General features: G+C 36.3%; 1 protein-coding gene across 8 annotated transcripts in view; it reads left to right on the forward strand.

Moving 5' to 3' along the window:
* Window positions 1-14548, forward strand: part of RFX3 (regulatory factor X3) — a 306963-nt gene that overhangs the window by 134179 nt on the left and 158236 nt on the right. For all 8 annotated transcript variants that reach the window (XM_021064195.1, XM_021064186.1, XM_021064169.1 and 5 more), the window contains one exon: window positions 5453-5577. In XM_021064195.1, the coding sequence (XP_020919854.1) occupies window positions 5453-5577 (125 nt within the window). The remainder of the gene's footprint in view (window positions 1-5452; window positions 5578-14548) is intronic.

Here is a 14548-nt window from a genome sequence, read left to right on the forward strand (position 1 = left end):
ATATGGGCTGCATCATGGACAAACTGCAGGGGTTTATTTAGCTTATCAAAATGGATTAATGTGACTGCATTTGTGGCTGATAAACAAATATCACTTGAAAGGAGGCTGTGAAGGAACTAAACTAACCAAATTACTCCCAAACATAAACAAAGCAGTAGAAACCGCTACTAGATGAATGGGAACACCTCAAACGTACATACAAACCCTTATGCTGGATCTAAAACAAAACCTACAAACAGAGCATGCTAAGACACTATTCTCATGTGATGATCCTTGCTTTGAAGAAATATTGGAAAGCTACCAGAGTACTCGAAATATGTCAGTGGGTTTAAATGATCTGTTTGGGAAAATTTGGCAGAAAGGTTACAACTTTATTTTTTTTCTTTCCTTTCAATTTTTTTTTTTTTTTTTTTTTGTCTTTTTAGGAATGCACCTGTGGTAAATGAAGGTTCCCAGGCTAGGGGTTTAATTGGAGCTGTAGCTGCTGGCCTAAACCACATCCATGGCAACGCTGGATCCTTAAGCCACTGAGTGAGGCTAGGGATTGAACCCACGTCCTCATCGGTAATAGGTTTGTTAACCACTGAGCCTCGATGGAAACTCCAGGAAGGTTACAACTTTCAAATTGATAAATCAGATCTTCAGAATTAATCAGTTAAAATGCCTCTGGAAAAATACTGACTAGTTGGGTTTTATTATGGCCTGAGTAGAGAGACAGTACTTCCCAATTTCAGTGTCAGAGAAGAAATGTCTCACTGTTGTTATTGGAAATGTGTATCAAATAGGATAAACTGAGAATCCTGAAGACTTTACTGTTCAGACCAACAGTCCCTAGCTTTTCATTTGGAAGCCTTTCCTTTTTTTTTTTTTAAGATTTTTATTGTTTTAATTACAGTTGATTTATAGTATTCTGTCAATTTCTGCTGTACAGGCAAGTGACTCAGTCATTTATATATATATATATATATATATATATATATATACATACATATATGAATATATGTATTCTTTTTCTCACATTATCCTCCATCATGTTCCATTGTAAGTGACTAGATATAGTTCCCTGTGCCATACAGCAGAATCTCATTGCTTATCCACTCCAAATGGAATAGTTTGCATCTACCAACCCCAGACTCCCAGTCCATCCCACTCCCTTCCTCTCCACCTTGGCAACCATGAGTCTGTTCTCCTCATCCATGAGTTTGTTTCTTTTCTGTAGATAGGTTCATTTGTGCCATTAATTAGATTCCAGATGTAAGTGATACCATATGGTATTTGTCTTTCTCTTTCTGACATTTGGAAGCCTTTCATCATGATATTTCAAAGTAACATACATAGTAGTGACATCATGGGCTTTAGAATCAGGCAAACTAGATTTGAATTTAGGCCCTTACCAGCTCTGTGGCTTTTAACAAGTTATTTAATCCATTTGTGCCTCAGTTTCCTCATTTATCAAGGAATTTGTTATTATTTGGAAATAATACCATTTACCTAATTAGGGTCATTTTAGGATTAAATGAGAAGATTTCAAGTACCTAGCATATTGTGTGGCACCTGGAAATGACCTGTTAATTTAGAGAACAAATTGTGACTCTAACTTGTTCTGTTATGACTTTTTGAGCCAGTCTCTTTTGAAGGCATGTGATTGGGATCCTCTTAAGGCATGAGGCCTTGTCAAAGAGAGCTTCTTCTTCAAAGGTGAGGGAAACAATGAAATCAGAGGAGAATGCTATATTAAGGTTAAAATAGTGACAAACTGAGAAGCTAAGTTCTTATCAATTGGCATGACCCTGTAAACCAGGAGCCAAGGAGACTGGATGATAAACAGTAACTTGGAAGTAAACAGAAGATACTATGGGATGATTATTAGTTGTCCTGGATTGGGCTTTATGTGCTGGTTTTGATATGGTGTGTACATAGAGCCAGAGGCTGGGTAGAAAGTTCTCTCTGACTCTGTAACTTTAAGTTATATAGGCCATCATTTTCTGTCTTATTTTCCCTACTCCATTCTATAAAGGTTGATGCTATTAAATATTTGAGATCTTTTTCCTTTTTTCTCATTCTTTTCTTTGCTCCCTTCGTTTCTATCTATGCAGTGTCTATTATGAAACTCAGACTTCCAACGTAGTCTAGTAGTTTAGTGTGTGAGCTTTAGTGTTATGTCCAAACTCTCTTTTCCCTCTTCCATCTGTTTGACCTTGGATAAGTGACTTATTATCTCTGGGCCTCAGTTGACTCATGTGTAAAATGAGGAAAATCTTAGTTCCAATCATCTAGTTGCACATTTCTATTATTAGAGTAGTCAAAGCTTGGGTATTTCTCTTGTGCCTCAAATGCCTGTAAAGGCCAAGCAAATGAATGAGTATCACCATTTAAATAATTTGCATATAAAACACATAGTATGGGCTCATCTTTTCTAAATTTTCAGATTTTTTTTCAAGGTAATCTGGAAATCTGGTTTTTAACACAAAATTTTCTCAATTTTTAAATGTTGACAGTTAAGAATTTTAGTTTGTAATTACTGTGTGCCAAAGCTTATCTCCGGAGTCTAATATAGTTCATAGGAAGCTATGTCTTTTATCTTCTGCCAAGCTCCCTCAGGTGATTTACTGAGAATTACTAGGAATTGCTTTAAAAGTACACTTAATTTTTTAAAAAGACCTTCATTCTTTATAATCTTGCATATGTTTGGTCTAAAATGGTGGATGTCAAATTATGGGTCATTAGCCAAAAGGGGGTGTGTAGACTGGCCTGTAGTATAGACCCCTGGGCACACGAAAGAGCCTCGGTAAAGTTCCTAGCCAGCACTGGGATAAATAGAGGGAGTTTTGGTTTGAGTTTCTTCACTGTAAGAAACTTACTGATTGAAAAGCTTAGACAAGAAGCCCCATAATTGACAACTCTGTATTCTTTATTTGTATGCTAAACTGACAAAGGCCATGATCTATCTTGGAGTTGGGAGAGAAGCTAAGAAAAACTCACTGAAAATGATATCTAATGTCTGGTTCATTCCTCATTCCCTGCAAAAAGGCATCACCTCACTGTTACTAATAACCCTCCTGTAGTGCAAATGGCCTCAATTGTCTATAAGCATGTAATCAATCAAAAGACACTGGCATTTGCTATCTTTTGGGAGAGTATGTTGTTTTCCCTCTACAATGGAATAAAAAAGAAGAAACACAGATAGGATTCCTAGTGTTTGTATCCTCTCTCGCAATTTTGAGAACCATTAGTCCTTCAGTAATATTAATTAAGCATTTTATGTAGTGAATACTGTCATTCTCAAACTTTTTCAGCCATATCTGTGGTCTTAATATTAGTACAAAGGTGAGTGTGTGTGTGTGTGTGTGTGTGTGTGTGTGTGTGTGTGTGTGTGTATGTCTTTCAGTCTGTCTGCCTGACTTTGGAGATTAGTTCTACAATTTTTTTTGAATGAATCACCATCTTGGGAGACTTCACATAAAAATATTCTTTTGGAAAATTGGAAAAACTGGCAGCTACAGTTTAGCCTTCCCACAAATTAACAATTTCCTTGAGCGGAACGCTGGCTGACCCAAGTAAATGGTGTTGTGGCCACAGTTTCCATCACTTTCCTTCTATTTTTTAAGACTCTAACTACCTTCACTCTGTGTGTCTGAAGTTACTCATCTGTACCTGGAGATTACAATCATACCAACCACACTGAATTGTTACATTGAGTAAATTATTTATGAATTCACAGGTAAAGCATTTAGAAGAGGACTTAGCATATGTTGGATACTCTATCGATGTTAGATTTACTGCTATATTTTTTGTATGTGCTAAGGTTTTTTTTGTGCTGCTCTAGGGTTTTGACAAATGATAGAATAAGAATAGTCAATCACCCAAAGTGATGGATGCCAATGTCAAGGTCTAGAGAGAAAAGTAAGCAAAGGTTCAAAGTGAAAAGGCCTAGTCACATCTCAACTCCTGTCACCTTGAGCGAATCTTTTAACCTCTCTGGGCTTTAGTTTTCTCATTTATGAAATAAGTGTATATAACATATCTTCAGAGGTCCTTTTCTAAAACTACGTGAGATAGTAGAAAAGGTTTGGGAAAAAAATTGGAAGGGGTCATGTTGTAAAAAAAGATGCTGAGGGGGTTAATTTTCTACTTGAAATAACTGAATAATCTTGCAGAATTTTCTTAGGGAAAATTAAAATTCACTGTACTATTGACAGATTTAAACCATAATGCAGTATTTTTCTTAGGCTGCCAATTAAATATTGTTTCTCCCCCCAGGAAAGAAAATTAGAATTCTCATCCCTGCTCAGTAGCAAAGAAATTAATATTTATTCTATTGATTGTATAGGTAACAAAAGGGAATATTAGGGCCAGGAGCTCTAAGAAATCATACTTGTTAAATTTCATGCTATAAAATTTAATCCTGTGTTAGTACGTCAGGTACAAGGGGACTGAAAAATGTGCCATGTTGAATTGTGAGGGAAGGTAAAATTTCATGTCTTTGTTTAAAAATCTTATTTATATAATAATGGTCCTCATTTTTCAAAATATTAAATGTTATTGATGTTTGGCTGTCTTTGTGTAAGAATGTAATTGAACTTCAGTTTTAGTACCATACCATACCACAGAGAAGAAAACTGATGAACTTGATCATTTGGCTAAGTTTAGGGTGTATCAGTTGGTCTTTGGATGCACATTAATTATTATTTTTTTTTTTTTTTGCTTCTTAAGGCTGCACTCGCTGCATATGGAGGTTCCCAGGCTAGGGGTCGAATCAGAGCTACAGCTGCTGGCCTATGCCACAGCCATAGCAATGCAGGATCCAAACCATGTCTGCAACTTATACCACAGCTCATGGCAATGCCAGATCCTTTACCCATTGAGCGAGGTTAGGGGTCAAACCTGCAACCTCGTGGTTCCTAGTCAGATTTGTTTCCACTGCACCATGATGGGAACTCCTAATTTTTAAAAAATAAGTGAATAATAAGTCTGAAAGTTGGAAGGGACCTCAGAAACAATTTATTCTAAATTGTACACCTCCAATGACATCCTATAATTTATAAGTGTCTAGAAAGTACAGTTTATGACGTATTTGCATCCATTTAGGACTTAGGAATTGAGTATCTTGACCTAATTTATAATATGACTATAGTTTATAATGTGATTGAAACATTTCATAACAGAAAAGAGTTAAGGAAGGTAGATTTTGATGGAGTTCAACCTGTATAGTATTAAGATAAGGGATACTAATGTTTTGTTTTTTTTAAAGTGTAGATCAGTAATTTTCCGTATTTACTTTGAAAGTGACTATAAACATGCATGGAATATCATAAGAGTATGTTGTGTGGAATAAAAGGTATTCTGGGAGTTGAAGATTAGTCTCAGTATAGGATATTAGGAACAAATATAATACAGCTAGTCATATAAGGAGAACATTTTAAACTTTCTTTTTTATTTGAATAAATTTCAGAGACCATCATGCAGACATCAGAGACCGGTTCAGACACAGGTTCGACAGTGACTTTACAGACATCTGTGGCTAGTCAAGCAGCAGTGCCTACGCAGGTGGTACAGCAAGTACCAGTACAACAACAGGTAAGGAGCTGCTGTTCTCAGAGAAGATGCTGTGGCTGTGCCTTCCATTGTGCTGCCTCTTCAATGTAGCTGTGCCCCAAAATGACTCAGATAATCATTTCTGGAAAAATGGGTGCTAAAATAAGCCTTGTTCAGTTCTTAGGTTAAGTCAGCAAATATTTCTTGAGTATTTCCTGGATGAGCCAGGTGCTTTCTCTGCTAGGCTTTAGGGATACAAAGATAAATACTCAAACTCTAATCTTTATCTGAAAGAGCCTCTGAGGTCCTAAAGAGAGCATTTGTTTCTGACTGGACCACCCTAACTGGGTTTTCTCCTCCTTTTCCCCCATTATTGTTCTTTTTTCTTTTTCTTTGTCTTTTTAGGGCCACACCCTCCCAAGGCATAAGGAAGGTCCTAAGCTAGTGGTCCATTTGGAGCCATAGCTGCCTGGCTGCGAGCTGCCTACACCACAGCTGCAGCAAAGCCAGATATGAGCCACTTCTGCAACCTACGTCAAAGCTTGCAGCAACCCCGGATCCTTAACCCACTGAGTGAGGCCAGGGATCAAACCTGCATCCTCATGGATACTAGTTGGGTTTTTAACCTGCTGAGCAACAATGGGAACTCCTTGTTGTTCTTTATCACATCTTATTTATTTCATATTGAAAAATCAGCTATCATATTTTTAAATAATCGGCTTTATTAAGTACTGCTACCTAGTACTTAATAAAGGAGAGAATGCATGTACTTTATGGGCAGGGATTTTGCTTTTGTGATACTTTGGAAAGTGCTGGGCCATTATGGTGACGGATAAATACTGTTTAATTAAAACTAAACTGTCTTAAAGATCTGGAGATCTGACTCATCCATTTAAAAAATTGAGAATGAGTTCATCATCATATGTTTACTATAGGGCTTATTCATACTTGAGACACTTGGTTTGTTTTGGAAGGATACTGACAAAATAGTGCTATTCGTGCCAGTTAATAGTTCTCCCTTTGGATTCTAAACACATTGGCCTGTCATTTCTTCTAAACAGTGGTGAAGAAATAAATGAGAAAGATCATGTCATAAAGCATTATCATGAGCTTTGCCTGTAATTTCTCAGTATCGAAGAAATTCTTTAGCATATACTGCTTTCGCGATTGTAAGTCAGTCATTAGGGAGAGGAATAACTTTTCCTAAATCATAGAAGGAATCAAGATTTTATTTCAGGAGATGAAAGTGGAGTGGGCAGAGAGAGTGCTAGAATCACAGAGAAGGGTCTTTGACTCTCAGTGTAATTAAAGATATCTGAAGCAATGGTTTTTTAAAAATTTTATTAAAAAATATTTTAGCACATTCTTCTTTCTGTTCTCTACAACACTCTGATATTATTGATGTCATCACCTATTTCATGTCTCTGAACATTATTCAGAAAAGGGTAGTTTATGACATATCATCCAAAGAGCAAGTAGAGAACAATTGAGACAATGTTATATAATTTTAAAAAGATAAAAATCCACCAATATTAAGCAAATGTTGAACATTATACTCATTCTGCTTTAGTTTTTGTGTCATTTGTGGAAGCAGAATGGGCTTGTGAGGGCCTATCTCTACAGCAGTGTGTGGAGGTCATGTTTCCATCTCCAGAAAGTGGCCCCTTGAGATCTTAAAATGTCCATGATGTGTTTATCTGGCCCTCTCTTCTGGACTCTCTGTGTTTTCTTAATCCCTCCCTCTTTTCATTTCCCCCCTTTCCTTTTTTCTTTCTGGCCTTCTTTTCTTTTTAGAAAACAGTTTCTTTTTATTGAACTTACATGTCATCAGATATTTACTACAGGTCTGATAAAGTATATAAAATAATATAAAGAGTGAAAGAGTTTATTATTTTAAAAAAGCAGTCCTGGAGCTCCCGTCATGGCTCAGTGGTTAATGAATCCGATTAGGAACCATGAGGTTGCGTGTTTGATCCCTGGCCGTGCTCAGTGGGTTAAGGATCTGGCGTTGCCGTGATCTGTGGTGTAGGTTGCAGATGCAGCTCGGATCCCACGTTGCAGACGCGGCTCGGACCCTGCATTGCTGTGGCTCTGGTGTAGGCTGGTGGCTACAGCTCTGATTAGATCCCTAGCCTGGGAACCTGCATATGCTGCGGGAGCAGCCCTAGAAAAGGCAAAAAGACAAAATATGTTAATTAATTTAAAAAAATTAAAAAAGCAGTCGTCCTCCCTCTGCTCCTCATCAGAGGCAACTCCTTTTGCATCTACTTACCTATTATTTTGATATTTACTCTGTCTTCAAAAAGAGTATTTATTTTACTGTTTCTTGATTTTTTTTTAGTTTTAAATATTTTCTTATCACACACTTTTTCTGTAGTACTTAACACCCCCCATCAACACCCTTTATCCCATCTTCTGTGCTTCTGAGATGCTAAGTTGTACTATATGCAATTTGAGACCTACAAAAATTTCACGTTTCAATCTAATCATTATGTTTTAATTTTGGTAGATCATTATCGAATACTTACATTCCCAGGATGTATAGATACTGTTCAAGTCTTTGTAGATAGTGAACTGTGACTACCTTTCTTGTTTGTAAAACTCATTATTTTCACAGGAATTAATGATTGTCCACCTAATTTTTTCTTCATTTTTAAAATTTTTATTGAAGTATATGTGATTTACAATGTCGTGATAATTTCTGCTGTACCACAAAGTGATTCACTTATACAAGTACACATATCCATTCATTTTCAGATGCTTTTCCCATATAGAGTATCACAGAATATTGGGTAGAGTTCTCTGTGGTACGTAGTAGGTCCTTGTTGGCTAGTCTTTCTACATACCAGTGTGCATATGCCAATCCCAAACTCCCAGTCCATCCCTCCTTACTCTTCCCCCTTTCCTCTTGGGTAATTTAAGTTTGTTTTCAAAGTCGGTTAGTCTGTTTCTTTTCTGGAGATAACTTAATTTGTATCCTTTTGTTAGATTCCACATGTAAGCAATATATGATTTTTTTTGGTCTTTTTTTCGTCTTTTGTGTTTTTAGGGCTGCACCCTCGGCATACAGAGATTCCCAGCCTAGGGGTCTAATCGGAGCTGTAGCTGCTAGCCTACACCACAGCCACAGCAATGCAGGATCTGAGCCACGTCTGTGACCTCTACCACAGCTCATGGCAATGCCGGATCCTTAACCCACTGAGCAAGGCCAGGGATCGAACCAGCAACCTCATGGTTCCTAGTCGGATTTGTTTCTGCTAAGCCATGATGGGAACTCCTATATGATGTTTTTGTCTTTCTGTCTGACTCATTTCACTTAGAATGATAATATCTAGGTCCATCCCTGTTGCTGCAAATGGCATTATTTCCTTCTTTTTATGGCTATGTAATATTTCTTTGTATACATGCACCACATCTTTATCCATTCCTCTGTTGATGGACATTTACGTCGCTTCTATGTCGTGGCTGTTGTGAATAGTGCCAAACATTGGGGTGCATGTACCTTTTCAAATTATGATTTTCTCCTCAATAGATGCCCAGGAGTAAAGGATCATACAGTAGTTCTCTTTTTTAGTTTTTTGAGGAACCTCCATACTGTTTTCCATAGTGGGTGTACAAATTTACATTCCCACCAACAGTGTAAGAGAGTTCCTTTTCTCTGCACCTTCTCCAGGGTTTATTGTTGTTTTGTTTTGTTTTTTATAATGGCCATTCTGGCTGGTTTAAGGGGATACCTCATTGTACTTTTGATTTGCATTTCTGTAATAATTAGCAATGTTGAGCACCTTTTCATGTGTTTTTTGGCCATCTGTATGTCTGCTTTGAAGAAATGTCTATTTAGATCTTGCCCATTTTCTAACTAGTTTGTTCGTTTTTTGATATTGATATGTATGAGTTGTTTGTATATTTTTGGAGATTAATCCCTTGTCAGTTGCTTCATTTGCAAAGATTTTCTCCCATTCAGTGGATTGTCTTTTCATTTTGTTTATGGTTTGCTTTGCTGTGCAAAAACTTTTAGATTTAATTAGGTCCCATTTGTTTATTTTTGTTTTTATTTTCATTATGCTAGGAGGTGGATCTGAGAAGAAATTGATATGAGTTATGTCAAAAAGTGGTTTTGTTTATATTTTCCTCTAAGAGTTTTATAGTATTATATTTAGATCTTTAATCCATTTTGAGTTTATTTTTGTGTATAGTGTTAGAGTGCATTCCAATTTCATTCTTTTACACGTAGCTGTCCAGTTTTCCCAGCACCATTTATTGAAGAAACTGTCTTTTCTCCATTGTATATTCTTACCTCCTGTTTTGGAGATTAGTTGACCATAGGCGTGTGCATTTATTTCTGGAATTTCTATTCTGTTCCATTGATTTCTATTTTTGTTTTTGTGCCAGTACCATACTGTTTTGATGACTGTAGCTTTGTAGTTTAGTCTGAAGTCAGGGAGCCTGATTTTTCTTTACTCAATATTGCTTTTGCTGTATGGGGTCTTTTGTGTTTCCACACAAATTAAAAATTTTTTTGTTCTAGTTCTGGGAAGAGTGTCGTTGGTAATTTGATAGTGATTGCATTGAATCTGTAGATAGCCTTGGATAGGTCATTTTGACAATATTTATTCTTCCAATCCAAGAGCATGGTATATCTATCTTTCCATCTGTTCATGCCATCTTGATCTCTTTCATCAGCCTTCTAGTTTTCATAGTACAGGTCTTTTGACTTTTTCTGTAGGTTTATTCCTAGGTATTTTATTCTTTTTGATGTGATGGTAAATGGGATTGTTATCTTAATTTCTTTTTGATCTTTCATTGTTAGTGTTTAAAAATGCAGTAGATTTCTGTGTATTAATTTTATTACCTGCAACTTAGTAAATTCATTGATGAGCTAATAGTTTTCTGGTAGCATCTCTGGGATCTCTGGGATGTAGCATGTCATCTACAAACAGTGAGAATTTTATTTCTTCCTTTCCAATTTGGATTTCTTTTATTTCTTTTTCTTTTCTGATTGCCAGGGCTAGGACTTTCAAAACTATGTTGCATAAAAGTGGTGAGAGTAGTCTCTCTTCTCAGAGAAGTCTCTTGGTACACTCTGACCTGTTCCAGTCTAGAGTGGAAGCACTTTGCTTAGTTCCCTTCCTGGGAACTCCCTTTGTCAACATCATGGTAGCTTCCTCTTCTCTCTTATATTGTCTTTCCTGTTTCCTACTATAATGTCTTAAACTCTTTCTTGATTTGCTCAAGCACAAATTATAGTAACTTCCTAAGAAATGGTAGATTTTTGAGATCTTGTGTGTAAGAGGGAATTTATTCTACCTTCATAGTTGTTTGGTAGTTGGATGGTACAGAGTTTTGGGCTGGATATCATTTTCTTCAGAATTTTGGTGGAGGAGTTCTTACTGTGGTACAGTGGGTTAAGAATCTGACTGCAGTGTCTTGGGTAGCTGTGCAGGTGTAGGTTTGATCCCTGGCCCGGTGTGGTGGGTTAAAGACTCCAATGTTGCTGTGGCTCATATTTATTCCCTGGCCTGGGAACTTACATATGCCCTGGGTGTGCCCATTTAAAAAAGAATTTTTTTTTTGAAGGAATTCCTCCATTGTCTTCTCGTTTGTAGGATTGCTATGGAAAAGTCAAAAACTGTTTTGATTTCTGATCCTTTGTATGTGATATTTTTTTTTCTCTCATGTTTTAAATCCCAGTTTCTTGAAACTTCATGTTGATATGCTCTGGTGCCAGCCTGCTTTCATACATTATGTTGGAACCTTGATGGGCCTTTTCAGTCTGGACATTCATGCTTTCCAATTCTGAAAAATTTTCTTCAATTTTTTCATTTATGATTATCTCCCTTCTTTTTTCTCCTTTTTCACTTTCTGGACTTTTTGGTTCCAGTTTCTGTTTCATCTTTCAGCCCACCTATTACTTTTCATTTCTACCATCATAGTTTTAACTTTCAAGAGCTTTTAAAAAAATTCTGTATGTGTTCTTTTTTATGACATTGTTTTATTTCCTGAATATATTTTTTCTCTCTCTGAAAATATTAATTTTTTAAGTTGTTGGAATTTTCTTCTCCATATGTAATTTGTTTCTTTCAAGCAGTTTTTATCTTTTTTGGGGTGAATCTTTCTTTCATATTAGAAGGTTTTCTCAGGTGTCTGATAATATTTAGGTCTTTATTCATATTTTAAAATTTGGAGATAAAAGGCTGCTTTGAATGCATAAGTGGATTTTGTTGACTTCAATATAGAGTCATCTGACTGGGCTTTTTAACTGGGGACCTTCTGATATTTAGTACTCTTGTCTTTCCTCTTGGACTTGTCATGTTTTTAAGGATGACTTCTCCAGCTTCCTGCCTGGTGGCTGAATGCTTAATTAGCTGCCTAGTGAACTGAGTGGGTGAAGAGAGTTAAGTATTTCTTGCACCAATTCACTGACTCCTTCTTCTTTTCAATATGGTGTCACTCAGACTTGGTGTTCCTCAGTGCAGAGATCACACCAGAGAAAAATCCTCCAAACTTTCACCACAGTTAAGGAAGGCCAGTCACCTCATTGCACAGAGCTGGTGGAGGAGAACTGATTGCCTCTTAACTAGAATCACCTTTTTTCCACATAAATATTTATGTAAAACCAAATAACTGAGTTCCTTTTTTTCTTTTTTTCTTTTTAGGGCCACTCCTATAGCATATGGACGTTCCCAAGCTAGGGGTCAAATTGGAGCTGTAGTTGCTAGCCTACACCACAGCCACAGCAACACAAGATCCAAACATGTCTGAGACCTACACCATAGCTCATAGCAACACTGGATCCTTAACCCACTGAGTGAGGCCAGGGACCAAATCTACATCCCTATGGATCATAGTCAGATTTGATTCCACTGCACCATGACGGGAACTACCATTTTTCTTTTTCTTTTCTTTTTTTTTTTTTTTTTGAGTTTCTACCAGAAGTGGAAAATCAATATCACCAGCCAAAAATGGAAGATTATACATATGTACACATAGTCTATTTGTGTCTTTATTAAAAATAATCTCATGTACACATGGAACACACTTTGGAAAACTTTGTGATATGCCATATGGCTCATTCCCAACAGGCATGTTTTTCAGTTCCTTTAGTTAGCTCTTTCCTCTCTGACACTCAAGGCAGTTGACAACTTTGTCCTCTTACACTAAGCAAAGATGTTAAGAACTTTTGTTTTTGTTTTGTCAACAGAGTGTTTTATTTCATATAATGGGTTATTGTGATATATGCCTGGAAATGCCTATTATGTTGTCCTTCCAGGCTTATTTGGAAGGATTTTCCCCCTTCCTTTCCTTTCCTTTCTTTCTTTCCCTTTCTCTTTCTTTTTCTTTTTCTCTCTTTCTCTACTTCTGTCTTTCTCTCTCTCTTTCTTTCTTTCCTTACCCTTCATTTCCTTTCCTCTGGGATAGTGACATGTTTGAAGTTTCCTGGTGTATTGTAACAGTATCCCTGTGGTTATGGGATGTAACAGATGAGATAGATGCTATGGTAAATTCTTACTGCTCTAACATGCCTATAATCTTTATACTGTTAATATGGTGATGTCATTTTGAGTTTTCAGACTGTGTCAGGATGCCTTTAAAAGCTTCTAGCTCTTGTCACTGACCCATGATGGATGTTGAAATCATGACATTGATGTCAAAAATAGTTATTTCTTTTGATTAAACTTTTCATTTAGTCCTTGATTTGGCATTTGGATGTAAAGAGAAAGCTTATAGCTATTTTTTTTTAATGTTGAGATATGTAATCTTATGGAAATGTTGAGAAACCAGAACATTTTGAGATCCTAATTTATAGGTTTATTTCTCCAAAGCCCTAAAGGTTCTACTTTCACTCTATAATAAGTACCAAATAAAATGTTGATTATAGAATTATTGCTGTGGTTTTTCATTTATTCTGTATGAGCTCAAGAATCAATTTGTCACCTTTCTTCGGAAAATCTGGTTCAGGAATTGAGAACTCTGAGCAAAGATTGCAAAGTCTTAATATATAATTCTTTATCAAATGTCCTATGTTTGCAATTTTTCATTATTTTACAATAAACCATAAAGTCTCACCTTACAATAAGGACATTGTTGCCCAAGTCAATAAAATCTATAAAAATATTCAAGTTCACTATCTTGATTAGAAACTAAAATTTTAATATTATTTATCCTGTCATATTTATAAAAGGCTTTTTGTAGTAGTAGGTCTCTATCAAATATGACTAGAAATGTGCTGTTCTACCTTCCTCCCCCTTCATTGAGTTTCTTGTAGATAATTCTTCAAGTTGGTCATTTTATGCCTAAATCTAAGCGGTCTTCTAACCCTTCTTGCCCTAGAACTGAGTCCAGGATAGGGATAAAAGGAAAATATATTCCTACCATTCTGTTCTCTCCCATAGGCCACCATTTAGGTTCTTTTCAAGGTTAGAACCTAGTCAAATCAGAACATTTATTCCTGTTTTAATATTGGAATCCAAATATTTCACAGATGCTGCCGACATTGAGGGTAATTCCTAAACCATTGTGAACCAGAACCCCAAGAAGATTTTCTCCCATTCACGTTTCCCAAGTTTTAATTGGCCTGCCAACTATACTTCTTCTCTCTCTAATCTGTCTGTTTTCACATTTGCTTGAACTAGGACACATCTTCTCTTTCAGAGTGTGCCCATGTGTTGTCTCTATACTGCTCCTTCTAAACATAACACCCCAGGTACAGTGGAGCCCTGTGCTTGAGGGGCTTCTCTTTGAGCTCAAAGAAATATATTTTTCAAAGATGCTGTCAGCTTTATTCAAATTATTTTAAAATCAGAGACTGAATATTGACCTCTTTCTGCCCAGGGACTGTGTGTTTCTTGTGAATCTTTGGTATGTAACAGTGACATTCAAACCTCTTTTTATGTGATGAATGCTCATTTCAAAATTATATTCAGATACAAATATATATGTTCTTATAAGTAAAAATCTAAAAATATATATGTATAAATAAAATACCTATTTAGGCACTGACTCTGTCCATTAT

This window comes from Sus scrofa, chromosome 1 (genome assembly GCF_000003025.6).
Source record: "Sus scrofa isolate TJ Tabasco breed Duroc chromosome 1, Sscrofa11.1, whole genome shotgun sequence".
NCBI lineage: Eukaryota > Metazoa > Chordata > Mammalia > Artiodactyla > Suidae > Sus > Sus scrofa.